The sequence below is a fragment of the Aptenodytes patagonicus genome, chromosome 5 (genome assembly GCF_965638725.1).
Source record: "Aptenodytes patagonicus chromosome 5, bAptPat1.pri.cur, whole genome shotgun sequence".
NCBI classification, from domain to species: domain Eukaryota; kingdom Metazoa; phylum Chordata; class Aves; order Sphenisciformes; family Spheniscidae; genus Aptenodytes; species Aptenodytes patagonicus.
The window spans coordinates 42094838-42119998 of NC_134953.1; the positions used below are offsets into that span (position 1 = coordinate 42094838).

General features: G+C 44.7%; 1 protein-coding gene across 1 annotated transcript; it reads right to left on the reverse strand.

Annotated features, from left to right (window-relative positions):
• Positions 1-3132: 3132 nt before the first annotated feature.
• On the reverse strand, positions 3133-24162 carry LOC143160441 (putative neutral ceramidase C). Its single transcript, XM_076338170.1, has 20 exons — positions 24036-24162; positions 22134-22213; positions 21576-21725; positions 20817-20993; positions 20289-20416; positions 19602-19679; positions 18443-18563; positions 16879-17004; positions 16403-16489; positions 14832-14936; positions 14615-14696; positions 14003-14118; positions 11670-11764; positions 10966-11005; positions 10097-10192; positions 9133-9228; positions 8354-8503; positions 7513-7572; positions 6724-6812; positions 3133-3322 (listed from the first exon to the last, which is right to left on the reverse strand). The coding sequence occupies exons 1-20, from the start codon at positions 24160-24162 to the stop codon at positions 3133-3135; spliced, it is 2193 nt and encodes a 730-aa protein (XP_076194285.1).
• Positions 24163-25161: the final 999 nt, after the last annotated feature.

Consider the following 25161-nt stretch of genomic DNA (forward strand, 5'->3'; position numbering starts at 1 on the left):
AACTCCCTAAAAACTTCAAAAAGCCTGTGCCCACTGGTGACAAATAAATAAATAAGCCTGCTACGAGGTGTTTCACAAGGGGACCTGCTCTGGGGCACCAGTGGGACTCTCCAGATGATACCCTAATTCTGACTCTCAACAACTCTTCTCCCATGAGAAACACCAGCTTCCTAAAAACTCTCTTTTGGGGTCAGATGCTCACATTTTAGAGGGTAAATCTTACCCATGAGCATTTTAACTGTGCAATTCAATTTTGCTTGCATAAACATGTTCAGTACAAGCACTACTAAAAAAAAAAATCTACAGTTAGTGTAATGCAATAATACAAACAAAATTATCTGAAACAATCAAATAAAACATCTCAGTCTTGCCTGAGAAAAAATGAACCACTATTTCCTTTTTCCCAATGTATTTCTTTTAGGAAAACAGGAACACTCCCGTGCAATTTATTCTAGTTTACACAGTGTAAGAAAAACAGCAAGTAGAGAGAGAGTGATTGTTATATTGGGATTCATTAGGCAGCACCATTTTCAGACCAGAAAGCAGCTCTTGTGTTTCATAAAGATGATCTGACCCTGTTTTAAGGGGCTGTGATGTGTTTTACCATGCATGGTCCTGCATGAAAACATGAGCAAAGTGGGAAAAAACTTTGCAGGAAACTTTCTGGACCATTTTGCAACTTGAGCATTGCTGCACTGACCAAGCCTGTCCCATGGCACAGTGGGATGCTGGAGCAGCGTCCTCTGCTGCTGCCCGTATCCCGCAGATGCCACCACTGCCATCAGAGCGATTTTACCGATGAGAGCAGGGTGGACAGGCCGGCTGAGTGAGTTATTAGGAAAGGACATTAAGAGCATCATCAGGGATTTGATTCCCAGTGTTTTTCTTTCAAAGCTTTCTCTTTCCTGACTCAATATTGCAATTGCTTTGAGCTCCTCCAGATGGGGATCTCTGAGACTGATTGCAGCTGGTTTAAAATGAATAATTCATTCTCTCCTACTGATTTTAAAGAGAGGCAAAATTATCTCACTGACGATTCTCTGAAGAATTAAAGAGATTGCATACAAAATTGGTACGCATTGTTGGAGCTCATTAAACATTTACAATTGTTTAGCTGCAAGACACTACAAGAATCCTAAATCCGGATCTGAAAGGTATATTTTCTTCTCCTTGTGGTCCCCGGATCTACCACTTACAGGGGCTGGAAGAGACTTGAGGACTGCAGAGCCATCCCTGCTTACGGCACCCCATGGCAGCACTGGTGGGAGGCACCTCAGGAGGGACTTGCCACCAGCACTGGGCCAAGGTGGTCATGGCTTTGTCCAGCCAGCTCCTGAAACCTCCAGGAGAAAATCCTCTACCTTCCTGGGGACCTTTCTGTGTTGAAACCCTTTCAGCCAACAGGTTTTGGGACTGTCCTTCTGCCCCTTCAATGGTATCTTAATTCTGTGCTTTGATGAAACCCTCCACTGATCTTTCACATGGGTTGGAGGGGCACCATGAGCCCTTCTGGTGACCTACCGTAGGTTATTCAGGCTTTAGCCATCAGCTCTGGGCAGCCCTTCATCCAGCCAGAGCCTGCTCACCTTGTGTTCTTCCTGTTGCTAAAATGAAGCAGGCTGAGGTTTGTTCAGAGCTGTCTCACCCATAGCTTTAATTCGTAAGTTCAATTCTTACTGATTTCCATCTGCAGTACCTGAAATACAAACTTATTGCAATGAAATCCAACCCCGCTCTGGTTGGACATCAGTCACCTTTTGCTAGCAGCTGCAGGTTATCCTTCACTAACAGGTCCCTCCCAAAATCTCCATCCTGCATATGCCTCTGGTGTAACCCCAGTGCCCTCCCATGACACCCTCCTATTGAAACAACCTCTGGCACATGTAAGCATCCTTATTTTTGATCTTTTTGATGTGTCCCAAAGTGATATTTAGAGGTTAAAATGCCATCTGCTGCCCTGTGCTGTGGTCGGATGGCTGGGCGGGAGCTTAGCACAAGGACAGCAAGAGTGGACAAAGTCAGCCCCAAAGTCTTTCTCACCCAGCATCCTGCCTCTGGACCATGCCACAGATGCATGATGTCTTCAGGTCATAAAATCAGAGCAAACATATGTAGTCCTTCCAGGGACTTGGTGGCCTCCATCCCATCTGTAGTTTCTTGGCCACTTGTAATTATCTGAGAGCTTTCAGAGGGCTTCTCTTCCAAAAACTTGCCCAGCATCCCCTTGAAATGACACAAATCCACACATGGTGGGCAGCACTGAGCCCACCTGGCACACTGGTCAGTTCAAAAGTGACTTTTGTGAAAGAGAATAACACAGTCTAGCAAGAAATAACTGCCAACTGCTTCAATATTTTATTTTGCAAATGACTGACCTTCCTTTCCTTACTCAAGACTTCTGAGGTAGGACCCAGTACAGACACTCTCATCAGGCACCTGTGAAACTGAGGCCACTGATTTATGGACAACTACGTGCAATTCACTTCATATGACACTGTTGCCCCACTACCACCCGTAGTCTATGGTGGCTTTTAACTCAGAGAATGAATCCTCCAAATGCCCTAAACCAGAATGATTAAATGAAATAATATTCAAACCTTTCTGATGAGTATCTATGCTATTTATCCCTTTACCATCCTAAAAGGTCAGCTTTGTACTTCAAGCACAATTGAGGAGCCTTCTCTTCCGATGCTTTGTGAATTCAGCAGCTTTTTCCAGTTTTATGGACTGGGCTCAAATTTATGGACTATTTTATGGTCTGGATTAGCTCCTGCTATGCACTAATTCTCTCTGAGAGAGTCTATTCACAATCAATAAGCACTTGTTTAATGACTAAAGAAAAACAGTTACATCTTTGATTACAATAAGAATCAACTGCAACGAGATCTGGCCAGGATGGGAACCACTTGAATGAGAATACATTGGACTAGTGAGACTGAATTGCAGGTAAAAGTCAAAACTTTGCAGGAAGTCAAGCTTTGCACAGCAAAGGATGACTAATAGCACTCAAGGGACAGCAATGATGTATAGAGTCATGTATGCCACAAAAAAACTCCCAGGCGTGCATTGTGAACATCGCAGGTATCAAATCTACAGCTCAAAATAAACAATTCCTTTAATGAACAAGATCACCTACAGAGCTGTGATTTCAAACACTGAAGATGTGCCTTCAAATGGAATAGAGACAGCATGACTGTTAGACAGTTTTTTCTTGTAGTGCCCGAAGTACCGTATCCTGTAGACACCTGGCTCTGTGCCATGAGGGATGTGCCATTCAATAGTCACGTTGCTCCGACCAAGTAATCCTTTGGTCCAGTAAAACCTAGCAGACAAACCAAAAACTGCAGTCAGCAAGAAAATCCACATTTCATTTGTTTTAATATCCCAAGAGCTCAGTAAGTGTATGTCCTGGTTTTGGCTGGGATAGAGTTAATTTCCTTCCTAGTAGCTGGTACAGTGCTGTGTTTCAGATTTAGGATGAGAATAATGTTGATAACACACCGATGTTTTAGTTGTTGCTAGGTAGTGCTTACACTAGTCAAGGACTTTTTAGTTTTCCATGCTCTACCGACTGAGAAGGCTGGAGGTGCACAAGAAGCTGGGAGGGGGCACAGCCAGGACAGCTGACCCAAACCAGCCAAAGGGATATTCCATACCATGTGACGTCATGCTCAGTATATACACTGGGGGAAAGCTGGCCGGGGGGGCCGCTGCTCAGGGACTGGCTGGGCATCGGTCGGCGGGTGGTGAGCAATTGCATCGTGCATCACTTGCTTTGTATATTCTATTATTATTACTACTACTACTACTACTGTTTTACTTTATTATATTTCAAACATTAAACTGTTTTTATCTCAATCCACGAGTTTTCTCACTTTTACTCTTCCAATTCTCTCCCCCATCCCACCAGGGTGGGAGAGTGAGCGAGCGGCTGTGTGGTGCTCTGTTGCCAGCTGGGGTTAAATCACAACAGTGGAATGAGATGAATGCACTCCAATTAAGTATATTTTAAGAGCTTCTTTTAACCTTTCCTCATATATTTAGGCTATCAGAGCAGCAACCAACAAGCCAACCCAAAACCTGGCAGGGCTGAAAAATATTTGAAAACGTGGAAAAACAAGTCAGTGGTCCTTTTTGCAGATGAAGAATATTTCTACCAACATGTTCTTACATTCCAAACTCCATATCATAACCCCATACAACATTACCTCTGTGAGCAATATTTGTCAGCTTAGTCCTCCCTGTGCGGGGGGAATGCTGAACCAAGAGGATGAGTATTCATTGAAGGTCACAAGCAAAATCTATCATAATTGAGCTCATGGCTTCTGGCACCCATTTCCATATCAGATTCCCATTTTCTTTTGCAGACTCCTTGTGCAAAACAACTTCTGCTCAACCTCAAAACTCTACAGACAGCCACACATCATCTGGGGTGAGGGATTTTTCAGCCGGCTGTGATGGAGCACTTCTTGGGGAGATGAAGAAGATTAACCTGCTCTTCTTTTGATACTGCCAATGAGGGGCACTGCTGGATATCCCCCTAATTGTATCCAGGCCAGACATGACAGTTATCAAGTCCTGCTGAGATAGCACCCCCGTTTCAGGGCTTTAACTAAAGGAAGCAGATGAACAAAATATGTTGATTCATTGGCAATGGTAATAAAAAGTTTCCCCATACCACTCTTACTGAGAAGATTGAAATAAGTATTTACAGACATGACTGGCAAAAAACAGTGAATGATGGGGGAAATTTGGCTTGGTAAACAGAGACCACAGGCTGACACAGGGCCCATGTATCTGCCTGGTTGCTTTTGTCCAAGGTTTTGGCTGTGGATTGTACTGGCTTGTTTTGGGACAAAGACAATGTTGTCTTGGGAGATGACAGCAAGGTGACAGCACAAGACCCGAAGTGGTGGGGGATCTCCATCCTTGTGGACCACCCCGACTCGCCTGGACATGGCCCCAAGCAACCTGCTATAGCTGTGACATTGGCCCTGTTGGGAGCAGGGTTGGACCAGAGACCTGCAGCCTGAGCCTGGCTGTAATGCTGTGACCTAAAAAATGCTGCTGTGATAGATCTATGCCACCACCCAGCCTCCTCCCCATCCTGCCCTCCAGGCTTGGTGAACCAGAACCACCGCTCTGGGACTCAGGAACTGGAACATAGCTCAGATCCCACCTGGGCAGAGGCTTCTCACAGATGAGCTCACAGGGCTTTAACCATGTCTTATCTCTGTTGGCTGTTTGCTAAAGGCAGGGCCAGGCAAATTCCTGCCTGTAGCTCAGCCCCTCCCCCTAAACAGTCCCAAGAAAGCAATTACTGCCCCCATGGCAGATGCAGGGTGGGGCCAAACACTTCTCTACTGCAAACACCAAGACAGCATCCAGCAAAAGGGCAAGTCTGCACTGAGTTTGTCCCTGCTGCAATGGCAAGCGCAGGACAAAGGGCAGATAACAGCTACCTCCTTCCCTGAAAGATGCATCTTCTTTAAGTAATGTTCATATCTTTTGACCCCTGAAAATATGCATTTTACAAATGCAGCTATAAGCTATTTAACACTTTGCAACAGTAAGCTAACAAATAATGCATTCCCTTTTGCTACTCTCCTATTGCAATGTCAGCACATTCAATGGTATTGAACGTTAGTTTTTCCTGTACTAAAAAAACCACAGTCTGACTCCACTAATACCTAGTAAAAATGTTTGATGCTCCTTGTCCCCATTGCCTTAATTACTGACATTTCAAGATTAATACACTAACATTGTAAAAAGTGACTCTTTTTCATCTTAACAGAATCATTTCCCCTTTCTTGTGGTGTTTGGTACTTTCCTGGGGCACCAGGAAGGGAGAAATTACTATCTGCATTGGTTTGCCTTCTGGCCAGCCCCTTTGGGCAGGAAAAGGCCAAACAGCTCCTCTTCCTTATCAGCAGAAGTATTTAAGCATCATTCAGAGATCCAAGGTCTGACCTTTCTCAGGAAGGAAAATAAGATGTCTAGATTCCCATCTTTCCAGCATCATGGCAGCACATTCTTCAAGTTTTGCACTTTTATATGTTTTTCATCTTCTTGAGTGACATGTTATTAAACATTTTCAGTGTTCCTGGCCAAGATTTGGGGAAATCTGTTGGGCTTTTGGAAGAGAAGGGAAGAAGGCAGGGCAACATATATGGGTGATAAAATGCCATCATTTCCCTTACACAGGTAGGAAACTTGACTGGAAAGGGTGCCATCAATAAGAGAAAGAAGGTAACATAGTGCAAGTGTTAAACAGAGGGCAAGCACTTAGAGATACAGAGCTCCAAGTGCAGGTAGGAATACATCTTTCACATTGGGACAGCTGGAGTCCTGGCTACCGGATTAGGTTTAGAGAGCAGCTCGTTGCACTTGGGCAGAGAGAATTACGCCCTATCAAATGCTCGTCATAAATCCAGAGAAAGACTTTCCCAACGAAGCCAAGCTGTTGGGAACGTTGCCTCTCTGACTTCGGACATTGTGTGTTTCCACTGGGACATTGCAAGGTCAGAAGACCCCAAGACAGATGTTTTTCAGGGTCCAGTTTCTCACAGATAGGTTGCAGAGGCAGGTGGGAAAATGATGCTCTGCATCATCGGCAGAGCAAGACCAACCTATGGTTGGGAGCTCTGAAATGAAGTCCTTCAGGTTAAACTGAAATTATTCTGTGGAGTCTGTGGAACAGTGAAACCTGGTCAGGGCACCCACCTGGTGTCCCAGGAGGCATCGTTCTGTACCACGTGCCAGCTGTCTGAAGTGCTGGCATATCTCTCCACCATCAGGAAGTTGTGTTCAGTCTGGAATAAAAATAACAGTTAGCCAGACGCTGAAGGGACAGGCATGTCCCTACTTTTCTGTGTCACTTTAAACTGGAGAAGGGACTATGATTCTGTGTGCTTTACCGGCAAATGTGGTAATTACTAGCAAAAATGCTTATATTTCACTGCCAAAGCACAAATTTAAGCTAATAAATGATGCAGAGAATGAATAAAGAACTTGATCATTAGAAAGAGAATGGACAGGTGAGGTATTTGCTATTAATGTCTATGCAAGATGAGTGATGGGATGAATTAAGTACTTCTAATCTTCTTTGTTTTATTAAAATAATGCACTGGGCTGATAGCATGGAGACTAGAGACCATGATCACTATGACTGGATGACACTGGATATTGACCAAGAAAGAGTGCCTGGCCTAACGCACAACATGGGTGCCTTCGACTTCAATAGTATGAAGAGATCATGAACGGTCCGTATCTGAGCAAATTAAGGACTTTGCCCCAAAAGCATCCTGGTGGTGTGAATTCCCAAAGCACACGCTAAAGGGAGAAACTATCTTCTTCTGAACTCCCAGCAAAGAAAAAAAGCACTGGAAGCACACTATCTTACTCCTGCTGAAACCTGAACATCAAAGATTAAAATGCATCAGGCAGAGACAGTAACTAAAAATTCACTAATCCTGAACATCCCCAATTCCAGCGTCATTGTGTCATATTTACCGCATTCTCTGCAGAGTTCCTGGGGTTTGCGCCTACAAAAGTTACTTCAGCAACTTCTCTCTGGGAAATAGAGATTTATATTAAGGACTGAGCAGCATATTGCACATTAAGAACATCCTTTGAAGCTGCCATATAAGTTTTTTAGTGGTTTGGTTGTTTTTTTGTGGTTTTTTGGTTTTGCTTTTTTTTTAAATTATTAATAATTTCACTTGTTGCAATAGCAATGGACAATTTATACTGTGAACTGGTATTCTGTGCCTTGCTATTCCACTTGTCCCGCTTGCAGGATAAACTCCACCATAGCACATAAGATTTCTATGTAAAAGAGGAAGGGAAATAGGTGAGATTTTTAAGAATGCCTCCCTGCCTTCTTCCTACCTTACTGCTGGAGACAGCAATGAGATGAAAGTCCTTGCTCTGAACACCTTATCCGAATTTTGAGCATTGAAAACTGAACCCTTTCTGACATTTCATTTACATTCCATACCAGAGGCATTAAAGGTGACCTGATTTCTGCTTGTAAAGAAATCACTGTACAATATTTGCCTATTTAATCATCAACTGTTATTTCATGTCAAAGCAGAAGGGGAAATCTTCTTCATGTTGAATAAAGGGCTTTTATTTTCCCCTTCATTCACCCATTTTAATCATGCTCAGTACAACAACATTGGCATGAAAACGCTCTGTCTCTGCCTTTTCAACCATGCCCACTAAGAGCACCGAGACCTTTTTGGTCTGAGAGCACCATGACCCTTTAGAAAACACAGACTTTTTTGGATGAGGGGTAAGAATGTAAAGACAATTTCCTGAACAGGTTTTAGCAAATTCTTGAAGCTCTCACCGCTCGATACTGTTGTCTCACTTCCTGTAGCACGTCCCCAAATGTCTTATTTGCCGGCACGCGATCAGCAGTGAGAGGAGGCACCAAGGTCACGTTATGTATATTGAAAACTGGGGGCTCTGGACCACGTGGCAAATCCTGAACTGTATTCTGGGAGAGGGAAGATGTGCTTGTTATCATACATATAGATAACCGGTACCTGCCTGATGAATCATATCACTGCTGTGGCTCTTTATCCAAGTACATTGCTTACATAGATTTTAAGAACAAGGGCAATAAAGTGAGCATAAAAACAAACAAGAGGATTTTCATCTGTGCTCTGCATGCAGGAACAATCCCCGCAGGTCACCCGCTGCCCTGTTGCTGAGGTACCCCAAATCCACCCGCCAGAATATCTCACAACTTCAGGAGGCAGTGCCTGCCCACCGGTCCTGCACGTTCACATGGTCCACAGATACAATGGTAATGAACATTGCCATGTACAGCAGAAATGTAGCAGATTTTTTTTCCTCTTGGTAGAAAAGCAGCAACTTCAGGCCATGCTGAAAGATTGGAGGTACCAAACTTTGAACTGAAAAACCCCCAGAATTTCTCAAGTGGCATGAGACCCCCATTACAGGAATTATTTTCATACCACATGAGAATTTCTTAAAGCAGTTTCTTATGAGAAAAGAGAGGGTAGCAATCATGCAACCTCACTGAGGAACAAATATAGCCATCACCATTTACAGGATTTAAATGTCTCTAGCGGCATGTGGCATATAGAAAATTTTGATTACCGTAGCAATAGCCCTTGCAAGTCCTCTGTACAGTTGAACATAAGCAGAAAGGGTGTGCGGCCCATAAATAGTCGATGCAGCCTCATATCTTTGAACCTAACAAAGGACAAATTTGGAAAAGGAGGGTTTGAAGGACTCTTGAACAGTTTATACAGCTCATCCTACTGTGCCAAGACAAGACCAGCACTATACCTGCGGGGTTTTATTTACTTCCTTACTGCTAGGGAGACAGCCTAGCAACTTGCCTAAGTATTTCTGCTGCAATTTCAGGTTACTCTTCACTTACCAATCCATCCCATACAGGGAGGACCGGTTGTCACTCTTCCAATTATCACAGCTCTTTTACTCTTTTAAAGGCTTATGATGTAGGTCATCTCCTCTCCAACTTTTTGGGTTGGACAACCACAGTTCTTCCAACCTTCCCTCCCAGTTTAGGGTTTCTAAACCCAAGGAGTCTATCCAATGGTCCACATCTTCCTCAAAGCACAACATCTACCATGCCTTGTGGGGACCCTTAAAACTGGGTCTTGCAAGCTGTATTGTGGTCTTTTCCACAGCAACATGGCACTGCAATTCATGTTCACCTTACAACCCTACAGCTCCAATATTTCTTCTGGCAATTTTGCCACCTTATGAAGATAAATTCTAATTCACCCAAGTCATCAGGAGATTACTAAACCAGACCTGAACTCACAGGAGCTCCCTTCAGTACATCTGACCATTTCCACATTAAAGCATCCATACGTACTCTCTAGCTATGGTCAGGAAATCACATTGGCCCTTGGACCATGTTGTCTAAGTCAGAATAAACAAGGAGGTCTCGTGATTTCTGCCACAGATTCTTCAGCTTTTTGTGGCAAAGGAAAAGTATTCTAAATGTACATAATTTCACATGAATTATCATCCCATATAGCCAAAAGCTGAACTCAGTTAAACATGTTCAATCCACAGTTTTAACATTTACCTGGTATTCTTCATACGTGGTAATGTAATGGGTGTAGACATTGCACAGACCTGCAATTACAACATCCATTCTTGGTGTACCATGATAATCAAATTCCTAAGAAAGGAAATAAATCACTTATCTTGTAACAACTGCTTAATGCACAATTATATTGTTGTTGTTGTTGTTGTTGTTGTTACTATTATTTACCAGGACAGAGTTACAGTGGGGAGGGGTGGATGTTCAGGAATGCAATCCTACAAGTGTAATTTACCTTTATTAATGTTTCATATTCACTTCCCCCCAAAAAAAAAGAGGAGAAATGACCTTATACTCCAGTAAATCCAATAAATTTAGGGTTTTTTTTGAAGCTGATGTCTGTATACTCCTAAAAAAATTGGTGATATAACTATGTGAGACAGGCTCAGTGAGTTGTAGAGACAGCATCTGAGATTAAGATGGCATTTAGACTGCAGCTGAGAATAGGATGTATCAATCATGAAAATGGAAAAAATACATTTGCCATTTTTTTCCAATTGTTCTCATGTTGCAAAACCCTGGTAGGGATATTAAGGAACTAAACCCCTCGATCCCAGAGACAAAACTCCTACTAGCATCAGTTATGCCTGGATCCCAGTTGAATTAGCTTGTGTTGGCTTAATGGATAGAAACTCGATCGGTTTGCTTCTTTTGGGGAGGATATTCATTTCTCCTGCATGTCAGTAAGCACATGCAAAATGTATCTGAAGCAATTGTCAGAAGGAAACATCTGTGAGACACGAGACCCGTGACCCCAGCTAGGAGGAGACAAGGGAAAAAACAGAAGGATCAAGAAATATGAAGTTCTAGATATGCTGTGCTCTGAAGAAACCTCTTCCTCAGCAACTTACTTTTTTAACAGCTTCCCGTAGCCTGCGTCCAGACATGGTCCTAGGGGCGTTAAGGGAACAATATCAGTCTCCAGAAATGCAGGGAGCTAAAGCAGGAATCACTGGTTGGACACGCAGCAGACCACCAGAAAATCACATAGCACTTGCAGCACTGCTCAGCATCCCTTAAGGCTTCTCTGTGATGAGCTCAACCAAAACACCTCAAAACATTTCACATACAGCATCACAGCCAGGGTGAGGCTGGAGGCATCCCAGGGTGGGGTGGGGTAGAAAAAAAAGGTGCTAGAAATAAATCATTATCCTATTCAGATTTTCACCATTGTACCATCAACAATCAGTCCAATTCATCATTATCGTGTTTGTGGTGTGAAAAAAAATCTAAGTTAACAAGTTCCTTTCGTTTCATTGAAACTGCATTTTGCAATGAACAGTTAAAATTATTTAGGAAGCTTGTTTGCATCTCATTCATTCCCATGGCTAGTTTACAGAATGGAGAAGAAAATGGAAAACGCCAGGTAACCAGAGGAGACAGTATACAAGAAAGTACATGCAGTGGACATATATGTATAGTGCCTGCACAGCTATCATATATTGGGGACAATTTTTAGCCTACACCCCCTTTCTACCTGCATGCAGAAGTATTGCAGGTAGTTTGAATGAAACGCTGCTGGCTGCAATACATAGAAGACCAAAGAAATACATACGTGAACTCTCCAGGAACAGCAACGATTGCCAGAGATCCAATGGCAGCAATCTGAACATCCACAATGTCAGGGTGCCATGGGTGAGGCCAAGTCATCTGAGGTGAAAAAAAAGTGGATATGACTATTGTAGGATAGTAGCAAAAAAAGATAGCTGAAATGTTTTCCTTCCTACAGTCATAAATCAGGCAAATAAATTTACTTTGTAGACAGGTACATGAGAAAGTGTTTTACCTCCACATGTACAGCAAGTTGTCTGACCATAACAGATGGATAAGGCACATGTAAATACTATGGGTAAGGCAAAAAAAAAGGTGTTGCCAGAGCGGTAGCTTAAAGCAAGGTGGGTAAATAAGGTCAGGGTAGCACCTAGAAACCCCTCACCTGCATGGGAAAAGGATAGTGTTAGGATCAATAAGGTTGATCATCTGACCAGGAGAGCAAAAGTGAATGAGTGAAATCAGAGAGCCCGATGGCGATGGGAAATGAGAGTTACCTCTTTGTTAGCTGAGCAAATGCACCGTCAGTTGTGATGCAGAGGGATAGTTTCTAAGTCACCCAGAGGGTGATGCTCAGGAAACCCTCGACCTAGCCCTGACTTCAAACTGCCCCTTAACAGGGACCACATTGTACTCAGACTCAGCACCATTGCAGCAGCCAAAACACACACTACAGCAGCATTTCCTCACAAAAAAAAAAAAAAAAAGCTAGATAAAAATGAAGAAGCCTGTTAAAAGGAAATTAAGAACAAGAGCTCAAGGGTGGCATGGCTCCAGCAAGTGAAATGCAAAATCCCACTCCAGCAAGCCAAAATGATTTCTGAGGAGTAATTTACTGAGGGCAAAACATGAATGACAACACTTTGTGAAGCACATCAGAAGCAGGAGGCCTGCCAGAGCATCCGTAAAAGGATGCTCAAAAGGTGATAAAGTTGTAAGAATAAAGTGTAATTTACTCTCAGTAACACCATTCTGGGTGGAGGACGTGGGGTGGGAGGGGGGTCTGCGCTGAGACCTCTTTTTATGAGAGATGAGGTGAGGAGCTGGTTGAACACAAAGTGACACTAGAAAAGCTTTTAAAGAGACTGATGAAAGGAATAACAACGAATCGCCTCATCCAGGTGGCATCCTCTAAGTGCTCTAAAGGACCTTGGACATGATCCTGCTCCACTACAGTGCATTTGCCTTAATGCCAAGGGAACAGCAGGTGGAAAATGGGGCATCAATTTTCTTTTAAAGTTGTAAGTAGGATTTTGAGAAAGTTCAGTAAGAACAAACACCAAGTCCTGCCAAGGACAGAGCAGCCCTGAGCATGGGGATGGGCTGGGACCAACGGGGCAGCAGCTCTGCAGAAGCTGGCCCTAAGAAATAGCCCTTCCCAGTGTGAGTGGGGCACCCCTGGGATGGGGACCCGAGCAGTGGGGGATCTCCATCCTTGTTGACTGCCCCAACTCTTCTGGACATGGCCCTGAGCAACCTGCTGTAGCTGCAGTGTTGGTGCTGCTGGGAGCAGGGTCGTGTTGGAGAACCCCACCCCAGGGTACCTCCAGCCTGAGCCTGGTGTGATTATACCTGTGGATGAGTAAGTCTGGCATCAGTCAATATTATAGCTCATAGAACTGTCAGACACTTGCATAAACATGACAGAAAAGCAGAGAAGTCAACAGGACATTTCCAGAGGAAGTCAAAGCCCGGTAGAAACCTTTGAAGACAATGTTGAGAAGGTGGGTAAGTTGATACAGTCCCCAGAGTTTCCAAAAGGCACCATGACAAGTTACTTCATTTTGCATGGACCACTCTGTCACATGACAAAAAGAAAGGTCCTCTCATGGATTAAGGTAGGAAACCAATGGTAGGATGGAAGAAAAATCCACCCTGAGCTATTAAGATCTGAGCACCAGCAGAGGATGTCCTGAAGCCAGAGACTGCCGGGAGGCAACGCTGAGCTCCATGCACCATTGGCTTTCCCTGATGTCATGCATTTTCCCTGTGCATCCTGCTCAGGGCTGTTTCACAGGCAGAGAATTAGGCCAGGGTGGATCTTCAGTAGGGTTTTTTGACCCTAATGAGAGCAGCGGGTCTGTTCCCTCCGCCTGGGATATATGGAAAAGATGCTCTGCAGGAGGAAAACTTCCACCTCTCTCATTCTGATGCAAACTAATGACAACACTTATTCTTGCTTTCTATTTCCATGCCTTCAAAGTCCATGCAGCTCTCTCTCCCTCCTTGTTCTTCATGATATGGACTGGCACAGACATCATCTGTAGTGCCTTACCAAAACCTAGCCCAGATCAGCAATCTCTGCACTTCCCAGGGCTCACACCGGTGTATCCTTACCTCTCCGGTGCTAAAGAGGATTGGCTTGGGTTTGTGGCAGGCTTTCGTTTCATTGGATGGCTGTCCCAGCAGCTGGTCCCGGATTTCATCCCAAAACGGGTCCCCTTCTACTGAGCCTTGAGGGGGAAACATCTTTTAAATGCTGTTCCTTCAGCTGCCCCAGCAGCTATTGGACAGAAAACTCATTTATTACCCCCTTCCTGCTTATGTGGGATAGGATATTTCTCAGTGGATTCTGACTATCTCCCTTTTCTAGGGTGGTTTGAAAAGCTGAGCTTTAGCCCAGCTGGGCTCCATTGTGGCAGCCTTCAGGTAATGAGAACAAATGAGAAAGATTGCCCCAAAGCCAGCTCTTTCTTCCCCCACTCCCCATCCACCACTCTCCTTCCTTCAGAGCATGGTCATATCCTTCTCCAGAAGCTTTCTGATGAACACAGACAAACTTGTGAGGGGGCTGTAAGATCACACCTTCCTAAGAAACATCCCTTTGGAGACTGGTTCAACCAGCCATTGATGTTCTTAAATGACTCTGGGGGTTTGAATCTATTTGGGGGATGCCCCATGTCCTCCCCATTTGTACGAAGCCATATTGACATCTGCTCCCTAAATTACCTTGTGTGAAGTTGAAAGCCCCCACTCCATCAATAGTCCCCGCAGCAAAGCTGTGTCCTAAGGCTGGTTTACATGTTTTAACCTTAATCAGAAGGGTGGGGGGAAAATGAAAAAGAGATATTTTAAAACCAGTTCCCCTCGGTGTGCCAAGTCCTGTTGTGAGAATATAACAATTCTTCCTTCCTTATGCCTGCACCCTGGGAGCTCCAACTCTTACCGTGTGTGTGGCATTGAGCTCCACCGAGACATCACTCATGTTCACCCACTGGTGAGCAGATCTGAGGGGTCCTGTGACCTCCTGGGAAGCTTCTTCATACAGCTCCTAAGGGACACACAAGGTGGAAATCCTTGAGGAAGAAGAAATCAGGAACCCAGCTCCCCTGAGATTGAGCTATATGAATTATTTCTTCATTCTGTTAACACCTTCCAGTGGCCTCTTCCAGGTGTTAAAGCAAGAGTGTATCTCTCAAGCTCCTTTGTTTCTATCACCCCGTCTCTACATCCTGCATGCCCCAAGTCCTGCAAGTTCTCCCTGTCTCAAGGAACATAGGGAGGACACTTTGCAGTCAGCAGTTTTGTGCATGCCTTTCTTTTTACAGCTGAAACATGCACCTATTCCATGAGGACGGCAACTTCTTTTTCCTAGTTGCAACCTTTTGGCATTTCTCACATCTTAGACCAACCAGAAAAAATGTTTTCTATGAGAAAGATGTACTTTGTTGCATTCATTGCTTTGAAACGCATGGACTTTACCATTCATTTACATTACAGCTTACAGCTAAGCCATTAAGCTCTTCAGTGAATGGTTTTCTGGCACACATACCTCGAGTTGGTACATAGAAAGTCTTGCCAGAAGTTACACAGATTTAGTAACATTTCTGTAACTGCAGGAAGCAATAGAGGGCACAGCCTTTGAAGGCCAAGAGTCCACAGTGTTAAAAACGACAGCAATGTTTTCCCTTGCCATTTGATACACATGCTGGGCCACTCTGACTGGGACAATCTTTCACTTGCAAGTCACGATCAGCCTGGAGTGACTTCAGGGCAAGCATCTGAAATAGCAATTAAAAGGAAACCACCACCATCAAGCCTTCTGCTCTTATTCCTTTGCTGGACCCGTTCCAGTTCCTACAAGCTGCTGTCCCTGTAACAGCGCCAAAAAATGTCCTCTTACTGACTACTCTCATATTACACAAAGCCGCAGAAGGGGAACCGGTACATTCAGGTGGCTTTTGAGCCCAAGGACACAGGTGACGTAAGGGAATCCATAGGGTGGAGGACACCAGCTGAGTAAATGCAAAGTCAAGCAAGGCAAGATGAGTATCTTTCTTGGATGTTTAAGTTAGCACATTTTAACTCACATTTGTGTTAGTTTGGGAGTGTGATGCCAAAGATGGCCAACAAGCAGGATGTGGTGGTGTCTCTGAGCCCTTCTAGGAGTCTTCAACACCAGCAATTTTTCCCATCATGACACCTCTGAGATGTGTGCATTGGAGGGAGGGGGAGATTATAAGGGGCAACATCCACATTATATACCGATGAGGAATATTGAGATTAAAAGTCCAAACCAACATTTTCAAATTGCAACACCTACAATGATAAATCTAAATAAAAGTGTGTGCTTTCTGAATAATCAGGAAACTTTTCCTTAAGCATATAAATACGGACTTTAGAGTAATTTAAATCTACAGACATTCACAAAAACAGGTGCAAGAAAGTTGCTTAAATGAACATGCATTCCTGTAATAGAAGCATTCACGCACACTCATAAAGCAAAATACCACTTACCCTTGCTTTCAAGTAGATATTTTGTCCTATAATTCTTGTACTGTCAAACATGTCATTACCGGGACCCATGGCCATGCACATCGTTGCCTGTTAAGAAATTTGTTTAAATGCTAGTGATCAGTTAATATGGAGAACATGTGGCACTGCAAAGTGGATGAATTCACAAGCGATTGTCATACTGTAGGAACTAATTGTTTCTTGCTAGCCATCTTAAATTTGGGCACCGGGTTACTACACTAACCTTTGCAGCAAGATAAATTTAAGTTTGGGATGAATGACCAGAAAACAGGGTGTATGAGGACAAGACACAGTAAATTCCTGAAAGAGGTATCCAGAATAGTCCAAAAAGGAGTGATTTTTTTTTTTTTTATGTCTTCTTCATGCACAATGGTCCACCACTTGGCTCTGTATTTGCTGCTCCACCCCGAGTTTTCTCCTTATCAGAAGTTAATGTTGATCAGGTAAGACATACTTACCCCCCCTACGGGACAGGTGCTCTGTGGGTTATTGCACGACTCCCCCGTGTTTACACAGAATGGGCCTTTGGTGTTGGGCGACACATCTCCCAAGTTGGAGGATGCAAAGGCAGCAACAAAAGAGCCCTGCCAAAACCAGACATGGTCAGATGGATATTGGTGCCTTGCAGTGATTGCAAACATCACCTGCAGCTTTCCCTACAGTCAAGGCTGGTGTTACAGCCAGCTGATGAGCATGCAATGCTGGTAAACATTTCTGAAGTTACTGGGAGGACTGGAATGGGGATTTAGGAGTGTCCCAAGGGTTAGGGACAGTAGGAGCAAGGGAGAATAGGATGCACAGGATGCAACTGCCATTTCAGGGGGACCTTCACACCGCTTTGGTATCCAGACAGCATATCTTCATCTACCTCTTCCATCTCAGCAGCAGCTCTTCCCCCCATGTCCCCAGTTTCTCATGTTACTGATCAGATGTTAATGGATCATTGTGGCACCTTGCACAGGATTTTTTTTCTGCCAGGCTTTCACCATGACTAGGATGGGAGCTATTAGGTCTGACTGCAGGAGTTAACATCAAGCAGTACTCATTAGAAGCAATGCTAGTTACACACTGAGTGTCAGCTGAATTCAGCTCTCACAGATACTCTTTTTTTCCCCCCCCTCTTTTAGAGATGGGATGCATCAACACCAGATATTTTGATGGAGCTCTTAAGCCATTTTCTTGTAAGACTGCTAGGCACAATGTGCCCAGCAGACCATACAGCTAAATATTGAATCCTGCAAACACTTCTTAGCTTTGCATACATGTCAACTTGCATTGACTTGCACCCATAACTATGCACTAGAGTCGAGTCTTGTTAAAGGCTTTTAGATAATCCACTATAAAAAGAAACATTTGCAAGCAGGAATAAGGTAGGCTTCCTTTAGCTTCCATCTTTGGTATGAACTGCACGTGTTCCTCTGCCCAGAGTATTAAAATAGGAATTGGGCAACTGTTTCAACATACGTGCTGGAGATACACACAGGACACCCTCTTAATCAACTCATGACTCAAAGCATCTGTGAGTTGGGTTCATGCCCATATCTACATTTCAGGGAGTGTGTTTTAAATGAGCTGTGTTTGCACTCTGAGGATGGTAAATCTTCTGGATAAATGAAAATCAGAAGGCAGAACTGGCTGGAAGCCACAAGAAAAGTGGGGCTGACCACAGACTTGATGCCCCACCACAGATGCAGTATATTGATCCCTTTGGATCAAGTATCCCACACGTCTTTCTGGTATTTCCAATAGTCGAATCAAAATACCTTTGGTTAATTCCTAAAGTCTAAATAAATGCCACTGATTACTAGTTTGGAAAGTCAAGAGTACACCTTGCAATTTCTCTTCTCTAGAGAAAGAAAGCAAATAAATCAAAGAGTCTGTCCTCCTTTTTTTGTGCTTACCCTGCTGCCCTATTTCACTGTTTGAAAGAACACACTTTGGCCCATAGAAAGCACCAACCATCCCCTCCCTGTTGCACCACTTTTCCCCCCATTATTTTCAGTAGTCTGAAAACACTCCCACCTCTCCAGGAAGCATCCCCTTGTTCTTCTCCTGTTCAAACAAGTAAGACGCATAGCCCACGTTGTCGCTGTTCACAAGGCGGTTTGTGTTGTTCATGCTGACAGGGTGCACGGCAAACCAGCTGAAGAGGAGTCAGAAGACACCCATAGGAAATGCATTGTTCAAGCTATATATTGGCAATTGACTTGTTCAATCTATATATCTGCAATTGACTTATGGGAATTTTCTCTGGGAGAATACAAATGCAGACTGTTGGTACCTAGGGATGGATTAACAAGGGCAGAGTTATTCCCATCCTCTCCTTTCCTGACCAGCAGGGCTCATGGCTATGATGATCCAGGTCTCGAGGCCACAAGAATTTGGCACCATAATTATCAGGGCCACCAAGAGCTATTTCAGACCTGAATTGACTCTTTTCTGAGTCCAGAGAATTACATTTTGGAGGGACTTTTATTTTCTTGCTTCAAAGAAACAAGGAGGAGTCAACGATGTAAAAAAGGAAAAAAAGGAACACTTTCATTCTTACAGAAAAGAAAACCCTTCTCTTCCTCTTAGTGCAGTCAAACTCTTGCTTGTGACTTCTAAACAAGGAAAATGCAATTATGGCTTTGTTACTGCACGTTACTGCATTTGCCTGGCCTTGAGCTCTGAACTTTGCGTGGCCAAACTCTGCCCTGCAGATCTGTTGACAGGATGGGCGTTGTAAATGCTGCCTGCAGGAATGGCATGCTTCCCATGAAATGTGCGGTGTTAAAGAAAATAACCAAAAGAAGAGGAGCCCAAAGGGTTGCTGGGGCTGGGATCTGCTTGGGGAGGGGATCTTCCCCAGAGGGGATTTTTCTGCATCCCTTATAAGGGAAGACAAGCCATGGTCATCTTCCTCAGATGCCTTTGGGTCGTGCCAGGAGATGTGCCTAGCTGTAGGAGGGCCAGGTGTTGCTGTATCTCCCAGAGTAGATGAGGGATGCTGACCTGGTTTATGCAGTCATGGACTCTCACTTACTCTTCCCTCAGAGACCCCCTGGTGACTAGCTGGGAGCAATGCTCTATGGGCAAGGGTCAGTGTTGGGGAGGAGAGCTTGTGCAGAAAGACAGAACTGCTACAGAACTTTGGTTTATGAGGATTTGGAGAAAAACATGTTACTTCGGTGGTCAGTACCTGATAAGGCCTAGATCCTGTCCATTCCCATCTACCATCTTCAGCATCACCATTTCTTTATCCGTGTTGGATGAATACCTGGATGAAACCGAAGCAGGGAAATCCCATTAGCACCAGAGCCGTGGTCATGCTCTGCGTTGCTCAGACACGTTAAATCTCCACTAGGTTGAGCAAGGAAATGAAGATGTTATTACAGATATTACCAGAGCATAGTGAGACCTTACAGGAGCATCTGAAAATAGCTGTGAAGGTAAGGGAAGAGTTATGGTTGTTGCTGACCTCAGGCACTGCTTCTCCAGGGGATGGAGAGAGGAGCTCTCTCCGAATACAAATTCATGCACCAAGGATGGCACTTTAACGCCGTCTGACTCAAATTCTAATGTCTACTAAAGACTTTTTTTTCCTTTTTTTTTTAAACAAAACATAAGGTCACATCCTTAACCAATACCTCACATGTTTGGAGGGGGCAACCACAACTTTCAAGCCCACTCTTGCAACTAATTTTTGGGGATGTGCACAGCCAAGCGCCCAGGATGGCAACAGTGTCATTCTGCCATGGTCTTGGCTCCACATTTTCAACCATCCCACGAATGACCAGAAACACCAGCTGCAAGACAGCTGGGTCATGGTCCCACCCAAAGGGTCTTCTTCAGGGCTCTGTTTCTCTCCTACTTGAGGAGCTTTTACCTGCTTCGTTCGGACGCTGGATTCTCAAGATAGGAGAAAGGGCTTCGGTTGATCTGGCTGTTTTCTACAGTGCCTCTGTTTATAAAAAGCCTTCCTCTCTTCATGTTCTGATGTGCTATATCAATGCTCTGAAAAGCAGGAAGGCAGGGAATATTAGTCCATGCATGTAAGGCTTATGTGAGGTTATCTGGAAAAAACTCTCTCTTTCCATCCCTGCCTGTGCCCAACCCTTTCTTGGGAACTTTGGGGCTTTTTTTTTCCTTAAGTAGTCTAAAATTCTAGAAAACTATGATAATATTTTGAAACCACCCACAACTGTCTCTTTCTAAAGAAAGACTTCAAGGCTTCTGTTTTTTGATCTGATTTCACTGGTAAGAATAATCCCACCTCCAAGTGTGTTTTAAGACTGCGACATTCAGAGGTGCTACCACGAACATCACAGCAAGAGCTCAGTTAGTCACAAACGTGTCTCCCCGCACCTTTTCTGTATTTACGGGCTCTCATGTCAACAGACTGGACGACACCAACCTTTACAATGCCATTCACGATAGCATTGAGGGATGGTCTGATTAGCCCTTTGCTAGTGAACCAGAAGAGGGTGTACTGGAAGTAGCCACCAGGCCCCGAGTGCGTGTGGGTGCCGCTGAGGATGACGTTGTCCTGTCGGTAGAGCTCACCGTACTTGCTCTTCAGTTTCTTGAGCACCTAAGAGGAAGAAGGTGGTCCTAAAAACCCCTTTTTCACACCCAAAGGCTACAGAGATTTGTATCAGCCCTTGCAAAAAACCCAACCATTCATCTTCCTCCTCGCTCTTCTCTTTCTGCCTGATACTCCCATACTGTTGTCCCAACAAGTAGATTATAGCTGTTGACTTGGCAAGAGCCTTAAAACAATAAAATTTGGTAAGTGAAGACCTCTATGGCCAACTTGCAGTGAAGCCCAGATCATCCAAGGATTCCCCAGTTCTCCAGCATCTCCCTCCCTCCTCTGTGGTGCTGGAGACCCAGCATTACACAGGCACAATGATAATGTATTCATGATTCAAATGTATCAGTGATATTTTTCTGCTAAGAAAAGCATGGTCAAAGTCCAGCCTCATTTGCTGAGGAATCAAAAGCTCTTCTTCAGTAGAGACACGATGTCTCTCCAAGATTGTGCTGCAAGGAGATCCCAAAGCAAATGGCCAGTGTGCTTCCATGCTTGATATTATTTATCAATGACTACAACCTTAATGCTAATACCAGTGACAACCCAAACTGTGCCAAACATTCATTTCCAGCCACGTACCTCCAGCCTCAGTCTCTGAGACACCATTCCTATGTCAGCACTGACAAACACTACTCGCCTGGAGTCATCAACCTCTGCCACGATGAAGGCTCGGCTGTAGAGGCGTGTGAGAAGCCCGCCACCCACCTGGTCTGGGTTGGCATATCCCATCTGGAAGGGAAGACCTCCATCAAGCCCGTGCAGCCAAAATATTGAGTGATGTATTAATTTGCATGTATTTTTCTAAGTAGATTTGCCAGAGGGCCAGAGGACTCATTCAACATAATAACACTCAGAGCTGCACCTATCTTGCCCTGTGATTGCAAGAATCATTGAACCATAGAATGATTTGGGTTGGAAGGGACCTTAAAGATCACCTAGTTCCAACCCCTCTGCCATGGGCAGGGATACCTTCCACTAGATCAGGTTGCTCAAAGCCTCAAAGACATTTCACCTAATGTTTGAGGACAACAACCATTTGGCAAGGCAGAGCCTCTAAACCAGAAGTCCTGCAAAAAATACTCAGAGATTATGAAAATCAGTGTTTCACCAACCCCCTGTTCAATTCCCCCAACTTACCAGAGGAATTTCTGCCACAGGTCCCGTGCAGTCAGCTCGACCTACGCCCAGTAAGTAGTTTGTTATTACTTTGCTGGAATCTATAATAAGAATAAATAGTAGATTAGTGGACACATGAGCAAGCAGAATCGGGGACAGAAGAGGCAACCCAGCCTTTTTAAAGAGATTGCATGCCTGAAACATGCTCAACATCCCCAGAGGACTCAGCAGACCCATGGACAAGGGGATCCAGCTGATACTGTCTGCCTGGGTTTCCAATGGGCTGTCAATGTGGTCCAAGTGTGCTGAGTCTATTAAGGCATTTGGGGTGGTAAAGGGTGGACCAGGCATGAAGAGCTGCAGAGAGAGCTCACAAGACAGGGTCACTGGACTGTGTAAAATGTGTCATGATTCACAGCGAGGGGGAAACAAGCCTAGCTTCACCGATTAAACTCTCCAAGCCCACCACTGCCATGCAGGAAACAGATCCAAGGGTGTAAGAGCTGTTTTCACACAAAAAATTCAGCTCAGCAGCAGTGAGAAAAAGAGGACGGCATGTCAGGAGCTACCAGGAAAGAACTAAAGAAGAAAGAGGGGCACATCCATATGTCACCCTGGTGCCTCCAACACGTCCTGTGTCCAGTGCTGGTGCCTTGGTCTCAAAAAAATCACAGCAGAGCCAGCAGAAGCTCAAAGAAGGGAAAAGCAGCTGTGGGCAATGACCTTCAGGCAAGTGGTGAGGAAAAGGACTCCTGAAGGAGATCATGTCTTCATGAAGGTGCAGAAGTGCTTCTACAGGATGGATGAAGTGCCTGGACAAACTCATGGAAGGTAAAAGCTATTGAGGGCTATTAAATTTAAAAAAAAAAATAATTATCTGCATCTCAGGAAACCCCAGAGCCACAAATCACTAGAGGCTGAGATAGCACTGTGGGAAAGTATTTCTATGTATGTGCTTGATCTGTTCTCACAGTCTTCCTCAGCCAGCCGCTGCAGCTCGAGGCAGGGCATCGGGATAAGGGGACGCTTGGTCTTCCCAGTCTGGCCTTTCCTAGGCTGTTACTTAAAACAGAGGAGAATTGAAACACTCACACTGGCCACAGACTGACCACAGGGCACTTCTCTCATTTAAAATGGCATGAGTGAACAGGGCTACCCATTAAAACTACCATTCCTCCACCTCCTCCTCCAAGAGCTACGACACAGAGAGGAATCATTTGTGCAAAACTCTTACATGTTACAACCTAAAAACATGAAGAAAGTGTGAAATACATCCAGTTCTAGATCAAAATCTAGAAATTGGAAGGTCCCATTGCTGACATGTCAGGTGATGCCCCGTCCGGGGCAGGGGAGACCCATGGCTCTGGGAAAGGGCTCTTGTCACATGGAAGCACCTAAAGCTTCAAAATGTTTTATTTCCCCATGAGATTTTCTCTCTCCAGAGGACAAGCATGGGGTGCATTAGAAGTGAATTGAGAGTTAACTTTGGGTAGCTCCTGGCACCCACCTGCCCCATGCCTGGTGATGGGATTGGAGGCATAAATGGGCTGTGATGGGATTGCAACAGCTGTGAAGCCCCTTGGTGCAGTGCCAGGAGTGAGGGGCTCTCGGGACCGCCTCCACCAGGTGGAGAGACAGAAGGGAGATTGTCTGGATCCCTGCAGCCAGCCCCACCCACTGGCCCTGAGGCTGTGCATCCACGCCCCAAGAGAAGCTCACGTTGGGTTTGACCACCATACTCCTGTCTCAGAGGCCAGCAACAGCACCGTGCCACAGCTGTGTGAGAGGACCATGCACAGAGAAGATTATGGAGGCTTGGCAGTGGTCCAGTGACCCTCTACCTGTATCCCTTTAATTTAAATTACTGCACTGGACACACACTCGAGCAGGGTGCAATGGCGGGACCAAAATAGCTCAACTTGCCGTTGCTCTCTTTGATGACAAAGTGGAGGACGAGGAGCACCACGGTCACTGCTATCATCAACACCAGGCAAACAATGAGGATCACCTCCAGGCGGGAGAAGGAGCACTTGGACTTGTTCCCATACATGGTGGGGCACTGTGAAAGCAGAAAGGATCCTGTGGGCAAGGCAGACGGGACAGCCCTGATGTCGGGCTCGTCCCACCCAGAGCAGGACATTGCACCCTCAAAGAGCTGGTGATGGTTTGTGTCCCCTGTCCCAGTGTCAGAGCAGGCAGCAGCAGCAATAAGGATGGGAAGTGGAGATTTATTTTTCAATCTGCTTAAGACAGCAAAAATATATCTCCTGCGAGCAGCAATCACTCCCCATCACGAGGCCTGATATGACAGGGTGAGTGACCTAATTACTGATCCCGCATTTCCCGAGACACTTTGCTTGCTCTTTTGAAGAAATCTTTTAAATAAGCCCCACAATCTTCCACCAGATGCTACATTCACTGAGCAGCTGAAAGAGATGCTGTGGCCTGAAGCCTCGCAGCTTTTCTGCTGCTTGCGTGCTCAGAGCACATCAGAAAACAGTATTGTCACCATAATAAAGGTCAATTTAGGAAACCCAGCACGAGAAAAGCACACCCCATCACATGTCAAAGTGCAGTTCTCTCCTGGCTAGAAAAAGTAGTGATTGTGACAGCTTTCCAAGATAAGACCCTATGTATAGAAGCCGGCTTTCTTCATCATATGCAGAGCTCTTTGGGTTTGCTTTTTGTATATTGCTCTTCCTCCTTGGACAGAGGTTTATTTTGGGTTAAAGATTAACAAGACAAATTATTCAAAATATGGCTATGGGAAAATATGCTATTCACCCCTGTGATAAAAGCTCTGGTGACCTCTGATTTGTCCTGCTCTGGCACTTGAGATTCACGTCAAGGGCTTCAGTCTTGCCCAGTGGGAAGTGGCACTTGTAGCAAAGATGTGTCTTTTGCCCTTCCTGTAAGCATCTGTACAAGGTAGAAATAAGCCTTTAAAACAGCTTTGGACGTTTCCATGTGTCCTTAGATGTGTCAGCAGGTAAAACTGAAGATCCCATTTCTCTGCCTCTGACTGAACCCAAAGGACTGGATCCTTGTT

Bases quoted from the DNA above. Each gene is read 5' to 3' on its own strand.
- LOC143160441 (XM_076338170.1), bottom strand. From the start codon at position 24,162: ATGTATGGGAACAAGTCCAAGTGCTCCTTCTCCCGCCTGGAGGTGATC. The intron at 20,417-20,816 runs GTTGGTGTCGTC...CCTGCTTTTCAG, and splicing joins TCGTGAATGGCATTGTAAAG to AGCATTGATATAGCACATCA. The intron at 7,573-8,353 runs GTGAGAGCTTCA...TCTATTTCCCAG, and splicing joins TGAGACAACAGTATCGAGCG to AGAGAAGTTGCTGAAGTAAC.